The sequence below is a fragment of the Chelonia mydas genome, chromosome 24 (genome assembly GCF_015237465.2).
Source record: "Chelonia mydas isolate rCheMyd1 chromosome 24, rCheMyd1.pri.v2, whole genome shotgun sequence".
NCBI lineage: Eukaryota > Metazoa > Chordata > Testudines > Cheloniidae > Chelonia > Chelonia mydas.
In genome coordinates, this window is record NC_051264.2 from 7785414 (window position 1) to 7813217 (window position 27804).

The window sequence follows — 27804 nt, forward strand, 5'->3', positions numbered from 1 at the left end:
GTCTCAAGGAGCTTACTGGGTTTTTAGTTATTACAACTTACCCTGGTCGTCTCTTGTTTGTTCTCTGGACAATGGCTACTCCAGCCTGCGTACCAGGTCCAGGGTTCCCAGAAGCAACTGCTGCACCCAAAGAGGGAACATCCGATGCCATTTCTGAGCAGGAGAGAAAAAGCAATGATGCCAAGTCCCGCTATGTTTCAGATTTTGAAGCGTGTTATCCATTAGAAGTGATTAAATCAAAGCCCCAATGCAGTTAAGTCCATAATCTATTTAAATGGGTAGACTTTATACAACGTGCAAGTTGGATTCTCATCTAGCTCTCCTCTCCAAAGCCTGTATTAAGGGTACATTTCAAGCTCTAAGCACACGCTGTTTTCATAAGATCAAAAGCTCAGATCCTTAAACTAAAAGATGTGCTCCTTTTAAGGAGGAGGAGGAGCTTGGTGTGGTCATGGATGGAAGCAGAGACTGACTTCAAATGCTAGTTGGCCCCACTCTGGTATGCAGAAGGGAGAGGAAAAGAAAGCTGTGAGCTACTAAAATGATTAATACAATTGGGGAAAGAATCAAACTCATGTTAGAGCTGGCACTAGGAAGTACATTTTCATCCAGTTTTCTTATGGACACTACTTCATAAGGAGAAAAGGAGTACTTGTGGCACCTTAGAGACTAACCAGTTTATTTGAGCATGAGCTTTCGTGAGCTACAGCTCACTTCATCGGATGCATAGCATATCGTGGAAACTGCAGAAGACATTATATACACACAGAGACCATGAAACAAAACTTCCTCCCACCTCACTCCCCCGCTGGCAACAGCTTATCTAAAGTGATCCTCAAGTAGAGCCATTTCCAGCACAAATCCAGGTTTTCTCACCCTTCCCCCCCCCCCCCCCCCCCCCCCCACACACACACAAATTCACTCTCCTGCTGGCAACAGCCCATCCCCCTTTGAAACCCCTCTTTATAATGCGCATGATAATCAAGGTGGGTCACCTCCAGCACTAATCCAGGTTTTCTCACCCCCCACACACACACCCCCCCTTTTCCAAAAACCACACACACAAACTCATTCTCCTGCTGGCAACAGCTCATCTTACAATGTGCACAGCAATAATCCAAGTTTAACCAGAGCGTCTTGGGGGGGGGGGGGGGGGGGGGGGGTTTGCAGGAAAAAAAACACAAGGGGAGACAGGCTACCTTGCATAATGACTTAGCCACTCCCAGTCTCTATTCAAGCCCAAATTAATAGTATCCAATTTGCAAATGAATTCCAATTCAGCAGTTTCTCGCTGGAGTCTGGATTTGAAGTTTTTTTGCTTTAAGATAGCGACCCTCATGTCTGTGATTGCGTGACCAGAGAGATTGAAGTGTTCTCCGACTGGTTTATGAATGTTATAATTCTTGACATCTGATTTGTGTCCATTTATTCTTTTACGTAGAGACTGTCCAGTTTGACCAATGTACATGGCAGAGGGGCATTGCTGGCACATGATGGCATATATCACATTGGTGGATGTGCAGGTGAACGAGCCTCTGATAGTGTGGCTGATGTTGTTAGGCCCTGTGATGGTGTCCCCTGAATAGATATGTGGGCACAGTTGGCAACGGGCTTTGTTGCAAGGATAGGTTCCTGGGCTAGTGGTTCTGTTGTGTGGTATGTGGTTGTTGGTGAGTATTCGCTTCAGGTTGGGGGGCTGTCTGTAGGCAAGGACTGGCCTTTCTCCCAAGATTTGTGAGAGTGTTGGGTCATCCTTCAGGATAGGTTGTAGATCCTTAATAATGCGTTGGAGGGGTTTTAGTTGGGGGCTGAAGGTGACGGCTAGTGGCGTTCTGTTATTTTCTTTGTTAGGCCTGTCCTGTAGTAGGTGACTTCTGGGAACTCTTCTGGCTCTATCAATCTGTTTCTTCACTTCCGCAGGTGGGTATTGTAGTTGTAAGAATGCTTGATAGAGATCTTGTAGGTGTTTGTCTCTGTCTGAGGGGTTGGAGCAAATGCGGTTGTATCGCAGAGCTTGGCTGTAGACGATGGATCGTGTGGTGTGGTCAGGGTGAAAGCTGGAGGCATGTAGGTAGGAATAGCGGTCAGTAGGTTTCCGGTATAGGGTGGTGTTGATGTGACCATCGTTTATTAGCACTGTAGTGTCCAGGAAGTGGATCTCTTGTGTGGACTGGACCAGGCTGAGGTTGATGGTGGGATGGAAATTGTTGAAATCATGGTGGAATTCCTCAAGGGCTTCTTTTCCATGGGTCCAGATGATGAAGATGTCATCAATATAGCGCAAGTAAAGTAGGGGCGTTAGGGGACGAGAGCTGAGGAAGCGTTGTTCTAAATCAGCCATAAAAATGTTGGCATACTGTGGGGCCATGCGGGTACCCATAGCAGTGCCGCTGATCTGAAGGTATACATTGTCCCCAAATGTAAAATAGTTATGGGTAAGGACAAAGTCACAAAGTTCAGCCACCAGGTTAGCCGTGACATTATCGGGGATAGTGTTCTTGATGGCTTGTAGTCCATCTTTGTGTGGAATGTTGGTGTAGAGGGCTTCTACATCCATAGTGGCCAGGATGGTGTTATCAGGAAGATCACCAATGGATTGTAGTTTCCTCAGGAAGTCAGTGGTGTCTCGAAGGTAGCTGGGAGTGCTGGTAGCGTAGGGCCTGAGGAGTGAGTCTACATAGCCGGACAATCCTGCTGTCAGGGTGCCAATGCCTGAGATGATGGGGCGCCCAGGATTTCCAGGTTTATGGATCTTGGGTAGTAGATAGAATATCCCAGGTCGGGGTTTCAGGGGTGTGTCTGTGCGGATTTGATCTTGTGCTTTTTCAGGAAGTTTCTTGAGCAAATGCTGTAGATGCTTTTGGTAACTCTCAGTGGATCAGAGGGTAATGGCTTGTAGAAAGTGGTGTTGGAGAGCTGCCGAGCAGCCTCTTGTTCATATTCCGACCTATTCATGATGACAACAGCACCTCCTTTGTCAGCCTTTTTGATTATGATGTCAGAGTTGTTTCTGAGGCTGTGGATGGCATTGTGTTCTGCACGGCTGAGGTTATGGGGCAAGTGATGCTGCTTTTCCACAATTTCAGCCCGTGCACGTCGGCGGAAGCACTCTATGTAGAAGTCCAGTCTGCTGTTTCGACCTTCAGGTGGAGTCCACCTAGAATCCTTCTTTTTGTAATGTTGGTAGGCAGGCCTCTGTGGATCATTATGTTGTTCAGAGGTATTTTGGAAATATTCCTTGAGTCGGAGACGTCGAAAATAGGATTCTAGGTCACCACAGAACTGTATCATGTTCGAGGGGGTGGAGGGGCAGAAGGAGAGACCCCGAGATAGGACAGCAGCTTCTGCTGGGCTGAGAGTATAGTTGGATAGATTAACAATATTGCTGGGTGGGTTGAGGGAACCATTGCTGTGGCCCCTTGTAGCCTGTAGTAGTTTAGAAAGTTTAGTGTCCTTTTTCTTTTGTAGAGAAGTAAAGTGTGCGTTGTAAATGGCTTGTCTAGTTTTAGTAAAATCCAGCCACGAGGAAGTTTGTGTGGAAAGTTGGTTATGGCTGATTTAGAACAACGCTTCCTCAGCTCTCGTCCCCTAACGCCCCTACTTTACTTGCGCTATATTGATGACATCTTCATCATCTGGACCCATGGAAAAGAAGCCCTTGAGGAATTCCACCATGATTTCAACAATTTCCATCCCACCATCAACCTCAGCCTGGTCCAGTCCACACAAGAGATCCACTTCCTGGACACTACAGTGCTAATAAACGATGGTCACATCAACACCACCCTATACCAGAAACCTACTGACCGCTATTCCTACCTACATGCCTCCAGCTTTCACCCTGACCACACCACACGATCCATCGTCTACAGCCAAGCTCTGCGATACAACCGCATTTGCTCCAACCCCTCAGACAGAGACAAACACCTACAAGATCTCTATCAAGCATTCTTACAACTACAATACCCACCTGCGGAAGTGAAGAAACAGATTGATAGAGCCAGAAGAGTTCCCAGAAGTCACCTACTACAGGACAGGCCTAACAAAGAAAATAACAGAACGCCACTAGCCGTCACCTTCAGCCCCCAACTAAAACCCCTCCAACGCATTATTAAGGATCTACAACCTATCCTGAAGGATGACCCAACACTCTCACAAATCTTGGGAGAAAGGCCAGTCCTTGCCTACAGACAGCCCCCCAACCTGAAGCGAATACTCACCAACAACCACATACCACACAACAGAACCACTAGCCCAGGAACCTATCCTTGCAACAAAGCCCGTTGCCAACTGTGCCCACATATCTATTCAGGGGACACCATCACAGGGCCTAACAACATCAGCCACACTATCAGAGGCTCGTTCACCTGCACATCCACCAATGTGATATATGCCATCATGTGCCAGCAATGCCCCTCTGCCATGTACATTGGTCAAACTGGACAGTCTCTACGTAAAAGAATAAATGGACACAAATCAGATGTCAAGAATTATAACATTCATAAACCAGTCGGAGAACACTTCAATCTCTCTGGTCACGCAATCACAGACATGAGGGTCGCTATCTTAAAGCAAAAAAACTTCAAATCCAGACTCCAGCGAGAAACTGCTGAATTGGAATTCATTTGCAAATTGGATACTATTAATTTGGGCTTGAATAGAGACTGGGAGTGGCTAAGTCATTATGCAAGGTAGCCTGTCTCCCCTTGTGTTTTTTTTCCTGCAAACCCCCCCCCCCCCCCCCCCCCCCCCCCCCAAGACGCTCTGGTTAAACTTGGATTATTGCTGTGCACATTGTAAGATGAGCTGTTGCCAGCAGGAGAATGAGTTTGTGTGTGTGGTTTTTGGAAAAGGGGGGGTGTGTGTGGGGGGGGTGAGAAAACCTGGATTAGTGCTGGAGGTGACCCACCTTGATTATCATGCGCATTATAAAGAGGGGTTTCAAAGGGGGATGGGCTGTTGCCAGCAGGAGAGTGAATTTGTATGTGTGTGTGTGGGGGGGGGGAAGGGTGAGAAAACCTGGATTTGTGCTGGAAATGGCTCTACTTGAGGATCACTTTAGATAAGCTGTTGCCAGCGGGGGAGTGAGGTGGGAGGAAGTTTTGTTTCATGGTCTCTGTGTGTATATAATGTCTTCTGCAGTTTCCACGATATGCTATGCATCCGATGAAGTGAGCTGTAGCTCACGAAAGCTCATGCTCAAATAAACTGGTTAGTCTCTAAGGTGCCACAAGTACTCCTTTTCTTTTTACGAATACAGACTAACACGGCTGTTACTCTGAAACCAATACTTCATAAGGGTGTTGGGCAGTTAAACTAATGTTTGCAGAACACTTTGAAATCTACAGTTGAAACATGGTAGAAGAGTGGAGTTTTATTATGTAAGTAACTGTGCTGAATTGGACCAGGGAGACATCCTGAAACCATTCAATCCTCAGCCTCACTAGTGGGATTGCCAATTTTAACACCGGTCACCACTCTTGTTCATTACCTATCGTCAGCGACTCATTTCCAAAATAGGCCAAACATGGAACAGCAGCAGCTATGATCACTACCAATCTGGGCTGGATTCAAACTGGTGATCAAGTCAGAAAGATCTGTCTGTCCTTTACGAAGCTATCTAATAATCCCTGCTTGCTTCTACAGTTCCAATATAACTTCACACTGAGTACTTATGCTGAAACACAAAGCTAAACAGCACTGACTCCATCTGAACACAAATATATTAACGATGTGCCTCCATCGAATGGCAGAACAATTGAGGAGGAAGCATACTTGACATAACAGTACTGCCCCCATTTTTGGTGCCACACTTCTTTGGTGCCGGAGAAGCGATTTCCTTTTACCGAAAGAAGCGCATAGTATAAGTAAGTTCTTATTAAGGGAAGACTAAGGTTTTTGCTGCAAACCCTCCCAGCCGAAGTAAAAATTCTAACCTGGAGCAACTTCTGAGCACAAGAAATGAGCCAGATTTAAAATATGCATGTTAGAATTCAAAGCCAGTTGAATTATTCACATTTTGTACAGAGCTGAGTTAATTAAATTTAATGAGATGTTTCCTGCCCCATTCTAACATATTCATGGTTCATTCCCCTAGTAAGAATTGTGTCTAAGCATATAAACCTCCAAATGAATATGTTGATTACATTACTGGCTTTTAAAAAGCCAGTAACTAAGCTGCCTGCATGGTATAAAGTTTCAATAAAATAAACTAGAGGGAAAAACCAAAATCTTGGGCAAACCAAATCTCCCCTAAGTTTGTGGTTTTGAGAGAGAAGGACATTCACAGTAATAGCATAATGGGAAAAGCATCTAACCATTGCAACAAAGGACCCAACCTGCCTACTGCCCACCCATTTGAAGGATTACTGAATAAAAGTTCAGCATGGGATTGGTTTGTGTTTTCGTTTTTAAACTGAAAGACTGAAAACTTTATGGTAAGATGCAAATCACACAAACCTCACCTAGAAACAGTTCTTTGGCTAAACAAGGCATAAGTTACTCCTCCTAACTAGGACCATTTTTGGAGCTAAAAATCTTTTGCATGTTATTTAACTGGGATAAGTTACAGGAGGTTATAACACAGAAGGGAACCAGAGGAAAGAGAAGACCTGTGGGAGAAAATGGTCATGGTCTTCAGAGTTTGTGGTACTTGATATTGAAATAAACTTCTATAAAGGGTTCCACGCCTGAAATACAAGATGCTTAAATGGTACTGTGAAAGATTTAAGACATGAATACAACAATTTCTTACCTGAAAACAATCTAAAATGTATCAGCAAAAAGCTTTCAAGTTCTTCATTCACAGTTCAAACTATGGGGCCAAGCCTATTATACGTCAACAACTTTCAACTCTCATAACAGCGGAGGGTTCTCAGTCACTTGCAAGCTCAGGCACCGGGTTTGAGAGCAGTCTGTGCACTGGCACTAAGCAGGATTTTTCTGGCCCTCAGAGGATTGCTCTGTGCCCTAAGCTATTTTATAGATGGGCTCAGAAGGATTGTTTTTAATCGGTAAATGTCAATTTCACTGTACACACGCAAACCACCAAAAAATATTTCCATTCAAATTTACAGATAGGCAGAATAAGAAAAATGCTGCTTGAGAACTTTAGTGTTTGATTTCAGCTATTTAGTTTGTGTATTTTGACATATGATGTTGACAATTTATAATGTAATGGTTATAAAACTAACTTTTTGAATCTAAGTCTACCATCACTAAATAGTTATTGTACGACTCCCCTGACAATTTCCTGCAACAGTGAAAACTTAAATTGAAAAAAAAAAAAAATGCTTTAAAAACCCATGGATGATATTCACTGAAATTATTTAAAAAAATCAAATCTAATTCTGCCAAGCCTATTTATGGAGCACATAGTATGCTTTGTCAAATGGCTAATATCACTGTTCAGACTGGCCTGCTCTACACAGAAATTATGCAAGTGCACGGCTAGCAAGAAAAGCGTTGGAATACCGTTCTAGTTACCATGGTTTGAATTGTAGTGTACATAGGGCACTAGGTAGGTATTTATCTTTCACATTTCTATAATGTGTCATCAACCTCTAGGCTCACTTACAACCAACCTCATTAAACTGTTAACCCAGTGTTAGACAAAGCAACCCAAAAAAAAAAAAAAGAACAGGAGGACTTGTGGCACCTTAGAGACTAACAAATTTATTTGAGAATAAGCTTTCGTGAGCTACAGCTCACTTCATCCGGATACAGACTAAAACGGCTGCTACTCTGAAAGCAACCAAAGTAGCTCTTCGCTCCAACTAAAGAATCCCGTCTGACTCTCCAACTACAGCCTTGGCAAACAGAGCCTTGCAGCATGCCCTGAAGGTGAAAAAACACTTCTGCCTCATCAGACCAGCTGGGATAGGGGAGACAGAGGCTGGACAGTCATGTGGATAGAACACTGGACTGGAACTCACAAGAGACCTAGCTGAAGTCCTGGCCCAGCTGAAATCAATGGGAGTTTTGTCACTGAAGTCAATGGGGCCAGGATTTAATTCCAGGACCAATTCCTGGCTCTGCCAAGCCTCCTCTCTGTGCATCCGATGAAGTGAGCTGTAGCTCACGAAAGCTTATGCTCAAATAAATTGGTTAGTCTCTAAGGTGCCACAAGTACTCCATTTCCCTTCCCACTCTCTCTTGCCTATTTAGACTGTAGGCTCTTTGGGGCTCCTGTCTTACTAGAAGCTTGTACAGCGCCTAGCACAATGGGACCTTGATCTCAATTAGAGCCTCTACGTGCTACTGCAATACAAATAAAGTAGGTTTCAGAGTAGCAGCCGTGTTAGTCTGTATCCGCATCCGATGAAGTGAGCTGTAACTCACGAAAGCTTATGCTCAAATAAATTTGTTAGCCTCTAAGGTGTCACAAGTCCTCCTTTTCTTTACAAATAAAGTAGTGAGCCTCTGGCAGCTTCCAGTACTACAGACACTGCAGTCAGCATATTTTTTTGTTCTCTTGCTGCAATTATACTACACAGCATACAACACACTATATAAGTTTTCATATCACAGTAGATTATTACAATAATTTCATTAGCTAGCCAAGAGTACTGTAATCAAGACATCTGGTCATGAACCATAACAAAATCCATCCACCTGGAGTAAAATGAACAGCACACAGCCACAAAATCAATCAAGACACTTATGTTAGATATTTTGGGCGTGAAATATGCATTATCTATTCCATGACTAGACTAGCTTTGGGGGATTTTTAAAGTCATTCTGTGAGAAAAATCACTCCCCACACAGCAAAAAGATATACGCTAACAACTGTCATTGTTAATAGTCGGAAACATTTTTTGCTATGCATTTGTGTAAGAATTCAAGTGATCTGATTTCAAAGAGATTAGAGCTTAACACTCCAAAGCATTTTTAAACAGTACATGCAGGTCTCCCGAAACATTTCACCAAAATACACTGCTAGCCTGCATTAGTCTCTTTTGCACCTCCAACCTGAGTTTGGTTCATACCGCTGCATATCATCACAGCAAGGCTATGCCAATTTGTAGAATTTACCAAGGGTGACTGCTCTGTGGAATAAATAACTATTGAGCCTGGCAATTCGCAGAGCTATTATTCTCAGCCTTATCAATAGCATGGGAATTCTAGATATAAATACCGAACTATAGCAACAGAAGAGGGTACTTCATCTTTTTTTTTTTTTTAAAATGACGGCTTACTAAAAGCCCCAAAACTTTATCATGAAAAACCCATTCTGCAGGTGAATTCAATATGGCAAAGGAGATTAAGGGCAAAGGGCAGTTAGGTTCTTACCTATGTTCCCTGTCAAACTTTTATGGATATTTAAAAAATAAAACCTATTCAAAGAATTTGCCCCATAAAGTGATGAGTTCCTGGTGTGTCTGGAAAGACCTACGTTTTAGTAAAAAACATCCTTTCCCTCCTTCCTTTCTGGTGACTAAACCACCTATTGCTGCATAAGGTTCTTAAATGTTTTGATTGCCTAAAAGTTTGGGGAACACAATAGTTTTGAATCTGGTTTGTTTGTTTGGTTTTTTTTAAATACATAGCTTCTCCTGTCTCTTGAGATCTAAAGCATATAGTACTCAGTGATATGGTATTGATGTTGCTTCATTTGTTTAGTAAAACCTAATCCTCGGTTTGAGGGTAATTTAAGTGGTTTAGAAGAAATCTCGAAGGAGGAGTTTGCTTTTTGTCTAAACTTGTGCATATGTGGCTGCTCAAGGAGCTGTTGGCTTTATGGTGCATGTAATTTTTTCCTATTTAAACCATGATATTTGCATTTCTGGAGTTCCTGAAACTGACACTGTATGTCACTGTTCTATTAAGGTGGGAGGAACTTCCGGTTAAAGACGGAGGAAGGAAATGACGGTATATTTTTAAGACTGATTTACGAGCAAAACAGCAATTTTTTTTTAATTATTATTTTTTAAACAAAGCTCCTTTCTGGTCTGTCTGAACGTTCACTACATTTCCAAGGGCCACTGCCAGGACAGAGAGCTAAAAGAACAGGGCTTCAGGGGTTTTTTTTTGTTGTTGTTTTTTTAACACGGCTGCACCATATGAATTTGGGCAAGTCACTTTACCCCTTGCCTGTTCCCTATCTGTAAAAACTGAAACCGCACTGCATACTTGCCTACCTCAGAGGACGGTTGTGAGGCTTAAGAAAACCAAGTCTGTAGAGTGCCTTGAGATCAGAGGGTAGAAAGTGTTAAATATGGGACTTGTCCTTCTGTAAGTGTTAAAGGGATAAAAAAAAGCGTTGTGGAAAATCCATTTTTGTTCCCTTCACCTGGGGGGCAAAAAACCCTCTTTCAAAATTGTGTGTTAAAAATATGAGAACTTTTGTCATTTGGAAATATTTATATGAACATAAATCCCTTTCAAATGTTAAACATCAAGCTCCGGTCTTTTTTCCAACCTTAGTCTGAATACAAATTTTATACTGAAATTAGAAGGAAAGGGATGAGATCAAGGCTTGTGGTGCCTTAGGGAACATTAAAGTTATAAAACTACCCAAGAGCCTAGAGGTGAAGGGAAACGGGATGGAGAGACTGAAAAGAAGGACATGGCTAGTGGGTGGAATCAATGGTCACAAGAGGAAAACGGTGGAGTTATGAACTGTTCAGAATGTTGCTAACCTAGAAATGTCTGAAATGAAGGTTGGGCATGCCACTGGCTTCTTCATCCTTTTCAGTCCTCAGCACTGACTTCGACTTCATTAAGCAGTTTCTTATTCTCACTGTATTAAACTTGGAAGCTGCTGACCAATACAGGAAACTAAAAAATAGTGATCATCAAGTGTCAGCGTATGAAGTTTTGACTAAAGCTGCCTACAGATGAAGTGGTAGGAAACAAGCATTTGAATAGTCTGAAGTAACGGATCAACTGAAGCAGTGATAGCATTATTCTATTGAAGTAAATTGTAAACACTGTCAGGAGTTAAGCAGCAAGACAGGAAAGAGTCATGTTCTTAAGTGTGAAGAAACCAACTTTCTGCAAGATCAAATGCGTCACTGAGAGAAACTTTTGTCTGCCAAAGTGGAAGCGCAGATCTTCCATGACCCTGCAAACAGGATCTGTTTTACATTATCGTCATCAGAGAAACATAGTCAAAATGATAAGATGTAAGTCTTTCTTCCAAGCCTTTCCAGCAGCTCTTCAACATCAGCTCCATCCAGAAGCAATACATGTTTGCCTTCAGCACCCATCGTACCAAATGACCACCACAAAACCAGGACCACAAAAGAACAAAAACACACAAAATGCAGAGAAGCTATGAATCTTTTGCATTTCTAACCAATATGACTGACTGCAAATGCAAAACACCATAGCTTCAGTCCAGAACAGGAAGAGACTGAAACATAACTGATGGAACATGACCTTCAGTTCCTTCCTTCTCTTCTAGCATTTAAAATTGAATATCCAGATTTGCACATCAATTCTGTTTGTGAAGGAGGCTGCCTCAACTGGTGGCATGAAAATGGTGGAATATCACAGAAGTAAAAACTTGAAAGACAGAAGGGCTGAATTCAGAATTGTGTACTTTAAGAGCTTTGCACTTGCCAATTTAGCCAGTTCAGTATCAGTTTTGCATATTTTAGCACAAGACTTATTTGACTAAAACTTGATAATAGGCTAGATATGGAAACAGCAAGGAAGTTTACAGAAAAGCTGATCAGTATCTGAGAGTAGCTACAACAGAGCGGTAGGCCTAGCTAGTTAGAAGACTTGATTATTGCATTCTTCTCTTTCACTCACAGAACTGCAAGCTTTACTGTTTGGACAGTGTCCCTGACTTTACTGGTTTGCATAACTATGCTTAAGAAGGGAATTGCATACTGGTGTTGTTTCATTTAAATAAAGCCCATGTTAATAGGTCTCCCCAGTTTAGGGAGGGTAGGAAAGAAATCACAGCAAACCCGAACATAAGTCAATCAAAAAAAACCTGATTACCCTTAAAAGTGACATGTTTTCCAAATGTCTTGGTCACCTTTAGCATCTCAGGTATTTTTAAAATACAGAGCATATTCTAAAAAAATAAAGAAAGAAGAGCTGTGCATTTATTATGAGTCAGGGCACAGTTCACACCCCCATGCTTTACCAAGGCTCTTAGGAAAAGAAAGTGACATTAACAAGAATCCAACAACAAAAACCTTGTAGCTTTCACTTTACTGCCAAGACTAAAAAAGCAGATATGCACAACAGGGAATGGAGGTTCATAACAAAACTAGAAGGTCAAATATTTGTCCTATCGACCTTAACAGTGTTCCCATAATCCAAAAAAGTATTAAGCTTGTAGACTGATTTGAGTAAAGCAGTTCTCACTGTATACTTCCATCTGAAAGGCATTTTTTCCTTTCACTATTCCCTTTTATTCTTGGGATGTTATTCCACTATTCCAATCAAAAATCTTACCAACAACCAAAATGTCATTAAAAATTATCCTTAAGATACTATGCTTAATGAAAGAAGGATTTAAATGACTGAAGAGAATTGCAATGAAACCTTAAACTATGGGGGAGCCATAGATTAACTGCTGGGGGACTGACTGGTGGAAAGATATGGTGCTTTAAGGAGAAATTTAAAATGTGAGAAGTACTTCTTTTTAAATGAAAAGAGGTAGTCCACTCAGCAATACGTTATTGCTTGCTGCTTAGGTTGAAACATAAGAACTTATGAATAGCAAGGCTAATGTGAAAATTGACTTAAGCCCAGAAACGTGCACTGAATGCTTCCACTAAACAGGCTTGGGACTTGATTCTGCAAGCGGTTTGGCACAAACACACCCTGCACCTGCAGAACTCCAGTGAAGTCAGTGAGGGTCCACAAGGGCATAGTGGTCTTCCTGTGCAGAACTTAAGGATCTGGGCCCTAATGTTGAAACTGCTGTGCTTTCAACAAGTTGTAAATTGCAACATATTTTGTTACCAGTTTTACCCATCACCACACTCACAGCCGCCTTAATAGGAGGACATTGAGTTAAGCCCAGAAATATGCACTGACTCACCTGAACTTTGTAGTCCACTTTTTAAGACCAAAGGGGAAAAAAGGGGTCAAAGCTTGCAAGGACAGCAGCTGACAAATAATTTATCTTACAAACATTATCCTTGTGTATACAATGAATGCTTACGCAGAGAGTAAATAATTTTTCCTGTTTAGAGAACCAAGCTATTATTGCTCTGCTTGTCACACTGCAGCCATGCAGTTATAAACATTAACCACAGATGGAAAACTTGTTCTTGACATGTGAATTTAGCAATGTTTAAAGAGTGCCTCTATAATGCTAAATATCATGCAACTCAGCAGGATGAAGTTGCATAAACATTGTGTCATGTGTGAACAATACAAAAAACTCATTTGAGTATTTCCTTTGTAGTTCAAAGAAATGTTATTGTGCTACAAAGTCTGGTTTACAAAATGTTTTTTCTCTAGCTTTACTGCACCAAGCAATTATTGCCGTGGATTTAACTACACCTCTTTTGCTCATGAAATTGCAAGAGAAAACAAAATTCAACAATAAAATACAACAATAGTCCAAGCAGACAAGAAAGGAACAATATCTTTAATAAGGCCCCAACCCTGCAAACATGTACATGCTTAACTTTTTACTACTTTGAGGAGTCTCATTGATTAGTTAAGCACATATGTAAGTATTTGCATGATCGGGGTCTCAATTTCAATCTCAGTTGCCATATTCTGACTGAATGGCAACACAAGCATCAATGACTCAATTATGGGCAACTCTAGCTTAAGGTTGTTGTAAAATTTCAGTTCTTTATATGTGAAACCACAACCACGTATTTCTAGACGTCAGTGCTGCGCCCTCGCCTCAAGCTCACCACAAGCTAAAGATGCTTTCTTGATCTTGAAAGCCACAAAAGGTTACTATATGCAAATTATGTTTAGTTAGAATGAAAATTTCATCCTTCAAAATTCTATGGAACAGTACTAAATGAACCTGAACTCTCTCAACCCAAGACCCCTAATCAGCCTCAAGCCACAAATCAGAATATACAGAAAACACCACAAAGGAACACAAGCAGAGGCCAAAATTCTGATCTCAGTTACAACACTGTAAATTAACAATAACTTCACTGACATCAAGGAACTTATGGCAGATATGCAACAATACAAATGAGATAAGATTTTAGCCAGAAATCTACAATGAGGTGTGAAAGATTCCATTTTAAATCAGCAAGTATCAGAAGTACCAGATTTCCCCCTACACCCAGACAAAAAGAGCTCCTGTTGTAAATCAGAGTTTACAAAGAGAGAAAGCTAGAAGCAGAGTACACACTCCACTCATGCCCTTGTGTGCTGTTAGTTTTGCCAATCAGTTTGGAAATGATGAAATGGGATATTGTTTTTATTGCTATGAATTACAAAATCCTTACATTTTGAGCAATTAGCAACAGTAGATTTTGTGCCTTGCCAGGGCAAAAACAAGTCAACATACAAAATAAAAGATCTGGAAATAACACCCCAATATTAGCCGTTAAAAAAAACACAAATAAAAAATTAGAATTCTCTGGAGTGCACCTACAGCACGCCAACCAGCAATCATTTTACAAATAAAGAGTAAAGAGAGACATAGGAGCATACAGCTTGGGCTGTATGCACATGTGGACCTTGAAGGGAAGCGGGGTATGCTTAGGCACATGCTAGCCAGCAACCCAACCCAACCTGGTGCACAAAACTGAAGTGCAGAAGGAAAAAAGAGGGGAGGAATTAAGGGGGGGTGGGAGGGAAGAGGAGTAGGTTCAGCCCCACCTCATGTATTCCCCATTAAAGGCCCCAGTTAAGCCTCCCCCCCCCAAGTTTAAATATGAGGGGAGACCCCCCCCAAACCTCAGACCTAGAGTTTCTAAACTCCACTACCTTGAGTTCAGCACAAACATCCCTGGCACCCTGCCCGCCCCTTCCCCCCCCGGTCACCCCTTCCCCCCCCCAGCTTCCCCCTCCGGTCACCCCTCCCCCCCCAGCTTCCCTCCCCGGTCACCCCTTCCACTCCTCTCCCAAGACTTGTCCATTAGGTCCCTCATCAGTCACCCCCCGCTCCGCCAGGCCCCTCTCTCATCCCCCTGCCCCGGCCCCCGTAGATTCCCCGGCCCCCTTGCCACGCGCGGGCGGGCCCTGCACTCACCCGGGTTGGCGGCGGCGGCTGCCATGGGCCCAGGACCGCCCCCCCCCAGCCCGCTCGCTCAGTCCCACCGCCACTTCCAAGATGGCGGCGCAGGAAAACCCGCCCCGTTACGGCGCAACCGAGCTTGCCCGCTCAGCATCAGAGGGAAGGCGGGCAGCGGGGGCCAGGAGCCGCTCTCTGACCCTTCCCCATTGGGCAGGGAGGGGAAAGGGGCGGGGCCACCTGGAGCATAAGTTAGGCTGTCTCCGCACGCTCCGCCCCCTCTTGCATGCGGGGGCGTGGCCAGAGAGGGGAGTTCTGCTGGGAAAGACTTAAAGGGCGCGTTTGTTGTGAGGGTGTGTGTTGGGTGACGTCACTGGGATGGCGTAAGGCAGGGTTTAAAGGGCCAGGAGTCGGGTTTTACCCTCCCCCCGGGGGGGGGGGGTCCTGTGCGCGAGGCTGGGGCTGAGCCCCCCCCCCCCCTTCCACCCGGGGTTGAGCTCTTCACGGCCCCCACCTGTGGATCATGTGCTTCTCCCCACACCCAGGGCCAGGCCCTTCCCCCCCCATGGTGTGTTTCCCCCATACCCGGGGCCGGGCCCTTCCCCCCCATGGTGTGTTTCCCCCACACCCGGAGCCAGGCCCTTCCCCCCCCATGGTGTGTTTCCCCCATACCCGGGGCCGGGCCCTTCCCCCCCCCGTGGTGTGCTTCCCCCACACCCGGGGCCGGGCCCTTCTCCCCCATGGTGTGTTTCCCCCACACCCGGAGCCGGGCCCTTCCCCCCCCCGTGGTGTGCTTCCCCCACACCCGGGGCCGGGCCCTTCCCCCCCCATGGCGTGCTTCTCCCCACACCCGGGGCCGGGCCCTTCCCCCCCATGGCGTGCTTCTCCCCACACCCGGGGCCGGGCCCTTCCCCCCCCATGGCGTGCTTCTCCCCACACCCGGGGCCGGGCCCTTCCCCCCCCATGGCGTGCTTCTCCCCACACCCGGGGCCGGGCCCTTCCCCCCCCATGGCGTGCTTCTCCCCACACCCGGGGCCGGGCCCTTCCCCCCCCATGGCGTGCTTCTCCCCACACCCGGGGCCGGGCCCTTCCCCCCCCATGGCGTGCTTCTCCCCACACCCGGGGCCGGGCCCTTCCCCCCCCATGGCGTGCTTCTCCCCACACCCGGGGCCGGGCCCTTCCCCCCCCATGGCGTGCTTCTCCCCACACCCGGGGCCGGGCCCTTCCCCCCCCATGGCGTGCTTCTCCCCACACCCGGGGCCGGGCCCTTCCCCCCCCATGGCGTGCTTCTCCCCACACCCGGGGCCGGGCCCTTCCCCCCCCATGGCGTGCTTCTCCCCACACCCGGGGCCGGGCCCTTCCCCCCCCATGGCGTGCTTCTCCCCACACCCGGGGCCGGGCCCTTCCCCCCCCATGGCGTGCTTCTCCCCACACCCGGGGCCGGGCCCTTCCCCCCCCATGGCGTGCTTCTCCCCACACCCGGGGCCGGGCCCTTCCCCCCCCATGGCGTGCTTCTCCCCACACCCGGGGCCGGGCCCTTCCCCCCCCATGGCGTGCTTCTCCCCACACCCGGGGCCGGGCCCTTCCCCCCCCATGGCGTGCTTCTCCCCACACCCGGGGCCGGGCCCTTCCCCCCCCATGGCGTGCTTCTCCCCACACCCGGGGCCGGGCCCTTCCCCCCCCATGGCGTGCTTCTCCCCACACCCGGGGCCGGGCCCTTCCCCCCCCATGGCGTGCTTCTCCCCACACCCGGGGCCGGGCCCTTCCCCCCCCATGGCGTGCTTCTCCCCACACCCGGGGCCGGGCCCTTCCCCCCCCATGGCGTGCTTCTCCCCACACCCGGGGCCGGGCCCTTCCCCCCCCATGGCGTGCTTCTCCCCACACCCGGGGCCGGGCCCTTCCCCCCCCATGGCGTGCTTCTCCCCCACACCCGGGGCCGGGCCCTTCCCCCCCCATGGCGTGCTTCTCCCCACACCCGGGGCCGGGCCCTTCCCCCCCCATGGCGTGCTTCTCCCCACACCCGGGGCCGGGCCCTTCCCCCCCCATGGCGTGCTTCTCCCCACACCCGGGGCCGGGCCCTTCCCCCCCCATGGCGTGCTTCTCCCCACACCCGGGGCCGGGCCCTTCCCCCCCCATGGCGTGCTTCTCCCCACACCCGGGGCCGGGCCCTTCCCCCCCCATGGCGTGCTTCTCCCCACACCCGGGGCCGGGCCCTTCCCCCCCCATGGCGTGCTTCTCCCCACACCCGGGGCCGGGCCCTTCCCCCCCCATGGCGTGCTTCTCCCCACACCCGGGGCCGGGCCCTTCCCCCCCCATGGCGTGCTTCTCCCCACACCCGGGGCCGGGCCCTTCCCCCCCCATGGCGTGCTTCTCCCCACACCCGGGGCCGGGCCCTTCCCCCCCCATGGCGTGCTTCTCCCCACACCCGGGGCCGGGCCCTTCCCCCCCCATGGCGTGCTTCTCCCCACACCCGGGGCCGGGCCCTTCCCCCCCCATGGCGTGCTTCTCCCCACACCCGGGGCCGGGCCCTTCCCCCCCCATGGCGTGCTTCTCCCCACACCCGGGGCCGGGCCCTTCCCCCCCCATGGCGTGCTTCTCCCCACACCCGGGGCCGGGCCCTTCCCCCCCCATGGCGTGCTTCTCCCCACACCCGGGGCCGGGCCCTTCCCCCCCCCATGGCGTGCTTCTCCCCACACCCGGGGCCGGGCCCTTCCCCCCCATGGCGTGCTTCTCCCCACACCCGGGGCCGGGCCCTTCCCCCCCATGGCGTGCTTCTCCCCACACCCGGGGCCGGGCCCTTCCCCCCCCATGGCGTGCTTCTCCCCACACCCGGGGCCGGGCCCTTCCCCCCCATGGCGTGCTTCTCCCCACACCCGGGGCCGGGCCCTTCCCCCCCATGGCGTGCTTCTCCCCACACCCGGGGCCGGGCCCTTCCCCCCCATGGCGTGCTTTCCCCACACCCGGGGCCGGGCCCTTCCCCCCCATGGCGTGCTTTCCCCACACCCGGGGCCGGGCCCTTCCCCCCCATGGCGTGCTTTCCCCACACCCGGGGCCGGGCCCTTCCCCCCCATGGTGTGCTTCCCCCATGGTGTGCTTCTCCCCACACCTGGGGCCGAGCCCTTCCCCCCATGGCGTGCTTCTCCCCACACCAGGGGCCGGGCCCTTCCCCCCCATGGCGTGCTTCCCCCACACCTGGGGCCGGGCCCTTCCCCCCCATGGCATGCTTCCCCCACACCTGGGGCCGGGCCCTTCCCCCCCATGGTGTGTTTCCCCCACACCTGGGGCCGGGCTCTTCCCCCCCATGGTGTGCTTCCCCCACACCTGGGGCCGGGCCCTTCCTTCCCCCGCTTCGAGTGCTTCCCCTCCGACAATGTGGGGCTCGGTGCACGCACACGCACACACACACACACCAACTAGGGACCGAGCCGTCCCAGGCAAGGATTCATGTGACAACCTTTGCACCCACCCCAGCAGTGGTAGCAGGCTGCTCTCAGTGGAGGGCTCCAGCAGGGGAGTTCTCAGCCCTTGGTGAGGCGGCTGCTGGTGCCTGAGTTTGTCATTTGCTCAGGCACATTTCTTTGGTTTAGCTTTGGAGGGATTTGTCTTCGTTCTTGTGTCAGGTTTTTCCCCTGACAGCGAGGCCACTACTATTGCTGGTGGCAGCTGCTGCAATGATGCGTTTGAGGGAGGCAGCATGGGGGAGGGGGGGAGACCTTCCGTGATGGAGGGGTGTTTTTAATTTTGTAAATAAACCCTTAGCTGCCTTGGCAATAAGCTCCCCATAAATCATTAACATAAATTATAGGTTTCAGAGTAACAGCCGTGTTAGTCTGTATTCGCAAAAAGAAAAGGAGGACTTGTGGCACCTTAGAGACGAACCAATTTATTTGAGCATGCATCCGATGAAGTGAGCTGTAGCTCACGAAAGCTTATGCTCAAATAAATTGGTTGGTCTCTAAGGTGCCACAAGTCCTCCTTTTCTTTTAACATAAATTATGTGAGCCTGGGACAGGGGGAGGAGGGGAAACTGGCTCCCCCTGGGCTTTTGTGCGGGAGGTTATTTTTAACTCCGCCTTTGGTTACTACAAAAGAAATAACCCTTCCATTTTTGCAGCATCTTCTGCACTCCCAAAGCACTGTACAGGCTAAGACCTCAACCCTGCAAAGTGCTCAGCCCTCTGGCCTGACCCTGAAAAGTCCTTAAGCAGGTGTTCACCCGCCCCGGAAGATTAAAATCTTTGAGACACAAAAGAAGGCAAGTGCGAGAAGGATGAGACACTCGCAGCAAACACAGGTCTTTGCAGTGATGTGCAAGAACAGAGGCACCCAGACACATGCAATCAGACGCACAAACCTGCAGATCCCAGAAGGCCAGACCTGTCTATGCAGTGCATCAGCTCCAGGGCTTATGATCTTTCCAGCTCACAGACAGCATGGCTTCAAGGCTTTCTGCATACACCAATGCCCTGGTACCTCGTTCAGGTGGCATTTACATTTTCCGCAGATATACTGCCAGTAGCCTGGGGCACTGAAGCATCAACTCCCCCTCACCTTCCCTCTGCCTTTCTCCACCTTCCCTCCAACACTTCCCATGTGCAGAGGTTGAGTGGGACCCAGGAACAGTGGGAGAGTGCCTTGCAGGTGGCTGACCTCTCTTCCCCAGAGAAGAGGGGAGATCCATGCACAGAGGGTCCTTTCTAGGTGCTCTCAAGGTGACAAGCAGACCCATGCTGATTTCCAGTCATGGCCATGAAAATATCCCTCTCACCAAAGTAAAGACTTGCCCAGCTGGTTAGGTGTCTAATTCAGGTTTTGTTTGCCTTCCTCCAAAACATTGGGTATTGTCATATCATCAGATCAGACAGACCTATCATCTGTTCTCGTGTGGTGTCCTTACCTCTCTACATAATGGAGCCAGCCCTGCTCCAGAAAAGTCCACACCAAAACCCCCGTTGACTTCAAGGGATGCAGGACCGGGACCAAGATATTTAGGGCTCAGTCTCTCTGGGCCAGATCCAGTGCCCATTCAGGTCAATGGGAGTCTTTGTATGGACATCAGTGGGTGCTGGATTAGGCCCAGTAATTGTCCATTGTAGGAGGATTCTTGCACCTTCCTATGAAGCAGCTGGTACTGGCCACTGTTGGAGGTAGGACACAGGCTGAGGTGGGCAATTGGTCTGATCTGATGCGGCAGTTCCTACATAGGGCATCAGGATCGGCTGTGGCTGTTTAATCTGCTGTGGTCCAGTGTTTAAAGCACCAATTTGTGAGGCCTGGATTCTAATCCCAGCTCTGCTGTGTGACCTTGAGCAAGGCACTTCTGGTTCTCCTCCTTTCCTTTGTCCATTCAGGCTATAACCTCTTTGGGGCAGGCCCTGTCTCACCTCTCACCATGAGGATATGCCAGTGCGTGACACTATGGAGCTCCAATCTTGGGTGGGGGCTCCAAGTGCTTCCGAATAATCCTGGGATTTTCTTGCCACTGCTTTTCTCTGCTCTCTGAATGGTGCTCGATTAAACACGGCAAGTCAGAGCAGAGAAAGCTGGGGAGCTGTTCTTGTTCTGTCCATGCCAGCACAATGAACAGCGAGCTCAGCTCCCCTAGAGTTGGCTTTACCCATGCTCTGAATGCTTCTGAGGAGCAAGTGACAATTTCCCAGCCGCTCAAGAGGGTGTTTGTCCCTGTTGATAAAGTGACCTTTGCTTCTGCTTATCCGGTAAGGTTTATGTAATCCGCTTATCTAGCAGAGTTCATATAATCAGATCCCTCACTGGGGACCTGGCTTGACCCTGGATTACACTGGAGACTTCTCCCAAATGGACGTGATAAAAGTGGCCTTGCCTAGATAGGACTTGGTCTTGCAAGGGTTCTGATCCCCTCTGGGAAGGGTCTCAGTGCTCTCAACAAAGGGGCTCCTCACCTCTCAGCCATCGGCCCCTAAATCCTTTTTGCATCTGGATCAGGAAAGAGGAGGCTCATGGGAATCTGTTCTGAAGCTGGTGCTAAAGCCACCTTTCCCACAGCTCCTGGTGCAGCACTTTAAAAATGATGTCCCATGACTGGGGTGTGTGGGACAAAGGGCATTTCTTCCTGGCAGCTCAGCTGGAGATCACATTATGGCCTGGAGCATGAGACTGCCTTGTCATTTTCATCCTAGCTGTTGTCACTCCAGCTGCCATTCTTATTCCCATAAGCACCATGTCCCCGTTTTCCCCCCTTATAAACTAGAAATGGTCAACATGTTTTGACCCCCCCCCCCAAAAAAAATCCCACTGAAAAATGGATTTAATCAAAAAAGATTTTTTTCACTGGAAAAGGGCATTTTTGATGGCAAATTTCATTTGAGTTTCCAAAAAGTGTTCAAAATGGGAATTTTTGTCCCCCTCCCCCCTTTTCCTTTTCCAGCTACACAGTGCCACAGAACGACAGATGTCAAGGGTTTTCCCCATACACCCCTGCCCCTCGCAAACTTTTTTTTTCACCACTCTGTAACTTGTTCAGACTCCCTCCACTTTGATAAAGTAACCACATGGCAAAGGGGGAAATGAAACACTGTATTCTAGAGTCGCCGGATTCATCTCGCCCAGCAGCCTGTCTCTGACAGTGGCCAGAACCAGCTGCTTCACGGAAAGGTGCAAGAAATTTCCTAATCCCTAGTGGCTAGAGATTGTCTTTGTTACGTTCATGGCATATGCCGGGGTGGCCAACCTGAGCCTGAGAAGGAGCCACAATTTACCGATGTACATTGCCAAAGAGCCACAGTAATAAGTCAGCAGCCCCCCATCAGCTCCGTACTCCCCTCCCCCCCCGCTCCCAGCGCCTCCTGCCCTCCGGCAGCCCCGCCGATCAGCACCACCCCCTCCCTCCTCACACCTCCCAGTCAGCTGTTTCGTGGTGTGCAGGAGGCTCTGCGGGGGAGGAGCGAGGGCATGGCAGCCTCAGGGGAGGGGGCGGGAAGGGGTGGAGTGGGAGCAGAGCCAGGGGTTGAACAGCAAGCACCCCCCCGGCCCATTGGAAAGTTGGAGCCTGAAGCTCCAGCCCCGGCGTTGGTGCCTAGACAAGGAACTGCATATTAACTTCTGAAGAGCTGCATGAGGCTCCAGAGCCACAGATTGGCCACCCCGGCAGATGCACACAGAAGTTAAAGAAACACATAAAGAACTCCTCTTGCTGGAAGGTTGCAACGTAACATTCCTTACATCTTAGATTTCAGAATGATAACACACAAGGACCCAAAAAACCAAGAGCAACAACTCAACCCGCCTTACTCTAAGGAAGCTACCTGGCTGCAGACAGACTCTGATCTTCCACTTCTCTATTGAGCCCCTTAGCATGTCACCAAACCCAGGAAAACCCTTATGGGTTAGTGATAGCTTGTAATTTTACCCTAGTTTTCAGTAGACCACATTCTTAAGGCATGAAACATGAAGTATAATATCTCCTCCAAAATGTATGTCAGAATAAATTCTAACTCTGGCTGTTCTTGTTATCCATATAAATGTCCAATCCCTTGCTGAATCCTGTGAAGGGTTTAGCCCCAATGACTTCCTGTTGCAGAGAGTTCCACAGTCTAATCACAGGTGTGAAAAAAACTTTTACCAGTTCTGAATTAGATGAGAGCAAATATGCAAGTAATTGTTTGCTTTATTGTTTTAAAATTATTTTTTCTCTAATGCACGGGTCACTATAGTAGTCAAGACATGGCGGCACGGGCTTGTACCCGGGCGACTAGCCCATCTGAGATTGCTAACTTAAAATGAAGCATGTACATAAGTGGCTGCATGATTAGGGCCTAAGGGTGAAATATGCCCCACGCGGAGGGCAAACCCAGGGCTCAGGTACCCTTAAGTCTTGTTTCGATCATCTAAGTGAGACTTAAGTGATGTGTAGGCCTTGTGCTAAACCACCTTTAATTCAACTGAGCAAGCACTGCAATAATTCTGACACACACACACCAATCCTGCAAGGCAGTGAGCACCTTCCGCTCCCGTTGAGATCGGTGGGAGTGGGGGGCTCTCAGCACCTCCCAGGATCCAGGCATTAAAGCCCAATCCAGCAAACAGTTATTCCCAGGCACGGTGGAAGTAAACATGGCTGTGTTTGGAATGAAGGGTCAGGTCCTTGGTGGGGGATATAATATGATAGCGCCTCTTACTGACCAATCCGTTAAGATACCCATCGGCTAGTGAGAATCTGGTTTGAAAGCGTGCCTCTCCCGCTGAGCCACGTGCTCTGTGCCCAGCACAGTTTTCATCACGCTGTTGAAAGACAACTGTGGAAATATTTTCTTGATGACCTGGGCTATAATTTCATCTGTGAGGGATCATTTTGTTCTCATTACTGGGAGTGCCTGAAACCCAATGCTGTCACATTTCTGAAGTATTTATGAAGCTTCTGTAGCAGCAAACACAGCAAGGAGTCAGGGAGAGCAAGCAAGTCACAGCCCCAGCCAGACTGCCTAGGGTAATGAAAGTGTCGCACCACGGGGCAGAAGATGGGAGCTATTGAAAGATCCTTTGGGGTAGGTAAGGAATGTCCAGAGGTCAATAAAATCCAGACATGTGTGAAGGTAATGGGTCGCCAATGTTATATTACACTTAGAAAAATCTTTATACAGTATGTACCTTTCTGTGGATTCTGTTTCTTTACATGCTATTTCACGTGTGTCTATAATTGTGCTCAAATGATATATAGTGCATGCGATGTAATCTAGCTGTCTAGCCCATACACACCCCTCTCTCTTGCAAATGACATATGGATGGTTACGAATTTTTAAAATGCTATTGACTTTTCACCATCAATGCTGTTTACACTTTTTTTGCACATTGGACAATGGAAGGAGGCTACTTAGTTTCACTTTCTGTTTCTAGTCAGTTTCACTTTCTGGCTAGCCAGAAGCTGCTGCATTTCTGTTTCTAGCACTAAAGGGGAAGATTTCGATGACTGTGTGTTTTCACCACATTGTTTAATAAATAGACAATAGAATTTCTGTGTTCAGAATAGAAGTTAAAACAAAATGAGGGCTATTCTTTGTCTTATTCAACCAGCGATGCTGGAACCATTTTATAGTGGGGTTGCTGAGAGCCATTGAACCAAACTGTAAACCCTGTATGTAATGGAAACCACTTCAAGTGACGGGGTGCTACAGCACCCACCGCACTCCTACTTCCAGCACAGCACCTATGTATTCAGCCTAAATTCGGGGGCCTGCAGTAAAGAATCTCTAAAAGAACTGGCTGTTCAGTGCCAAACTAAAACAGTGTCACTTAGAGCACTGCTCAGAATTAATACACAAATAGCAACACATTTCATCAGCAGCCAAAATTACTAAGGTCTGGTCTACACTTAAAAGTTTTCCGACAATTTTGTCAGGAGTGTGAAAAAAAAAAAAAAATCAAAGCCCAAATGACACAGCTGTCCTGGCAACAGCCCTAGTGTAGACAGTTATTCTGTCAAACCATGACTTTTGGCAGCCCAGCTAGTTTTGTTCAGGGACCTGGTATAAGATACAGCAGCAAACAAACTGTTTTTGCCTGTATAAGCTGTCTCCACTCAGAGGGTTTGATGGTCTAGCTCGATGAGTTTGGATACATTGGCAAACCCTTTCCAGTGTAGGCAAGAGCTAAGATTGTGCAGTGAATGTTCAGTCTGTTTTATGGAGGGAGAGCTCTATAATGAATGGTTAAAAAAAAAAATCATTCTGGTATGGAAAGTGGCTTTAAAAAAAACTTTCTATTTGCATAGCTGCTGCCAGACGGAGATGACTCACGCCCTGTTCTTGTTAAATCACTGTAGCAAGGTTGAGCACTCACCCCCGTGGCGCCTCCTGCTAGTCATCCGGGAATTAGCTCAATTCCAACACTCAGAGCACCTCCTGCTGGCCAGGGTCCCTCCCAGACCCAGTGCCCTTTACCTTAGGGTTCTGCCTACAGCAGTGCCCCCACACTCTGGGTCTCCCCTCCCAGGGAATCCTCAACCCCTGTCTACTTTGCCTCAGTGGCTACTGCCAGTCATCATCTAGCCCCATTTCTCTGGGACAGACTGCAGTCTGTAACGGCCACTCATCACTGGCAAGGGGGTTGGACCAGCGGCCTCTGCCCATCCCCGGGTTCCACCTCTGCACCCCCAGTACCTCCCTAGGCCTTAACAAGGCCTCAGCCTGGGGAGCTGCCAGGCTGACGCTCCCCAGCTCCTCTTGCCCTTCCCTAACACTACCCTGCTTCAGTACCCTGGGCTCCCAGACAACTAGGTCCTTCCCACTCCAAGGCTGGAGAGAAACACTCTGTTGCCTGTCTCACCGCCCTTTTATCAGGGCCAGCTGTGCCCTGATTGAGCTAGCCACACCTGGAGCCAGCTAGCCAGCCAGCCTTCCTCAACTGCTCTTAATCCCTTTTCTAATTGGGTCCCAGCCACAGCCCTCTCCAAGGGCTGCTTTTAACCCCTGCTCTCCTTGAGTGGGGCAGGCGCCCCACTACAATCACATACTCTGATATCACAGAAATGCACAATCGTTATCATGAATGCATTAGGCAGTAAATTACATCTGTACCGATATGAAACTAATTCTTTTTACGAATACAGACTAACACGGCTGTTACTCTGAAACCTAATAATGTACGTGTACTCTAGCAGAGAACCTTGTACCTACATAAAAGATCCATAGACTTTAAGGGCAGAAGGGACCATTAGATCATCTGGTCTGACCCCTTGTGGAACAGGCCAGAGAACTTCTGTACTGAAAGCAATAACTTGTGTTTGGCTAAACATCTCTTTCCGAAAGGCACCCAGACTTGATCTGAAGACATTAAGAGACGGAGAATCCACCACTTCCCTTGGGAGTTTGTCCCAGTGATTAATCAATTTTGCACCTTATTCCTCATTTGAATTTGTTTGGCTTTAACAAGCCAGTTATAAGCCAGTATATAATTATACTTGAAAGATGTAGAAAGAATCTATAATAAAGACTCAATCATCTTTAGCTACAGAATGCCGGGCATAAAAGCAAAGTCCTTCCATTGCTTGCATGTGCGCCTTGTGCAGGTGTGCCGTGTCCATACAGTCACATTAGGATGTTTTTAAATAAGGAAAGACACAGCTTTAAAGCTTGCTGTTAACACTCCGCTATGCTCTACTTTCCATTCTCCAACCACAGACTCTTCCAACTTCCCACGAGGCATTCTCAATAATGGTATCTCCAAGGCATTTCTTGTATTGAGCAGCACTGTAATGAGAACTGCCACTAAAAGGCATTCAAAAAACTACAGACCATGTTGTCGAAAGCACTCAGGCCTCGTCTACATCTAAAACTTAGGACAACCTAGCTACATCACTGGGCTGTGAAAAATTTCCCTGTGCAACCTAGTTAAGTTGAGCTAACCCCTACTGTAGATGCACGTAGGTCAACAGAAGACTACTACCTCCCAGAGAGATGGATTACCTCCACTGATGGAAAAACCCCTTCCGGCAATGTAAGACGCGTCTACACTACAGCGTTAAAGTGGCACAGCTGTGCCACTGTAGTGTAGACATACCCTCAGTATTGTTCTTATGCTGTTCCCATTAAAGATGAAGGGGCAGAGTTTAGACTAATGTCGGGTGCTTTAGGAGTAGGGTTACCCACTCTGACAGAAGCTATTCCAGGAGATTTCCCCCCCCAACATGACGTACTGTCCTTTTCTTAAAATATCCTATTAAAATTTCCTGGATTGCTTTCAGTAGTCATTGGGAGATCGATGGCGATTCCAGGAGACTCCAGGCCAATCCTGGGGGTTAGCAACCCTATGTAGGAGCAGAGAGCAGCCAAGCCTGACAGCTTTGCACTATTGCATCGCTGGAAATAAATCTTTCCAATGAAATCCCCATTTATCTCATTGTCTCGTGACAAATATTTTCTCCTCCTAAATTGGCCTGGATGCCCCATACCCACTCCTTGGAGATCTGATTGCTAAGGCTCTGGACTTGGCATTGAAAAAAAATCTTAGCTATGCTTCTCCTGTGACCTTGGGTGAGCCACTTGAACCCAGATCCACAAAGGTATTTAAGTGCCGGACCCCCACTGATTTCAATGGGAGTTCGGCATGTAAGTACCTTTCAGGATCTGGCCCTTCATTTCCCCTCCTGCCCTTTGTCTCAGACTGTGAGCTCTTTGGGACAGGAATTGTCTCTCCCTATGTGTCTGGGTTGCTATAGTAATTCAAATCGTGATCTGCAACTTGTGAGTTGCAAAGGTCAAAAGCAGCCCTGGTGTTACAAATCAGTCAGCGCCCTGATAGCATGGCTGAGCTGTTGTTTTCTTAGCTGGGGGGCAGGTTGTTTACCAACCCTGCTCCTGAGTCCAAATTTCCTTAGCAAAGGAGCAGCTACGGCTCATTATTCTTTTTCTTAGTTTTGCTGGAAAGAGAAAGGTTTTGATTTTCTCACAATTAGGAGCTCGGCAAACTCTTTACACTGGCGTTGGAGAGGTGGAAAGGCACCACCAGAAAAACACACAGCCTGCTGCAGCATGGACATTGGAAATCACAATTAGGATCTGAATGCAGCATAACCACAGCCGGCCCATGACCTACTGTCCCGCCCATCATCTGCCATGCCCTCGCTAGGCGTTACTAATGGGAGCCAATGAAATGAAGATGGCTAAACAAAAGGGAGCGAAAAAACAGGGAAATTCCGAATCTTT

At 48.1% G+C, this 27804-nt stretch overlaps 1 protein-coding gene across 7 annotated transcripts in view; it reads right to left on the bottom strand.

Annotated features, from left to right (window-relative positions):
- The window catches only part of ARNT (aryl hydrocarbon receptor nuclear translocator), a 48490-nt gene extending 33180 nt beyond the window's left edge, over nucleotides 1-15310 (bottom strand). For 2 of the 7 annotated variants that reach the window (XM_037882643.2, XM_037882642.2), the window contains exons 1-2: nucleotides 15146-15310; nucleotides 42-153 (exon numbers count right to left, since the gene is read on the bottom strand). In XM_037882643.2, coding sequence (XP_037738571.1) covers nucleotides 42-153; nucleotides 15146-15170 — 137 coding nt within the window. In that variant the 5' untranslated portion in view covers nucleotides 15171-15310. The remainder of the gene's footprint in view (nucleotides 1-41; nucleotides 154-15145) is intronic. The other 5 variants (XM_037882641.2, XM_037882640.2, XM_043535012.1 and 2 more) reach the window with 4 other exon arrangements.
- Nucleotides 15311-27804: the final 12494 nt, after the last annotated feature.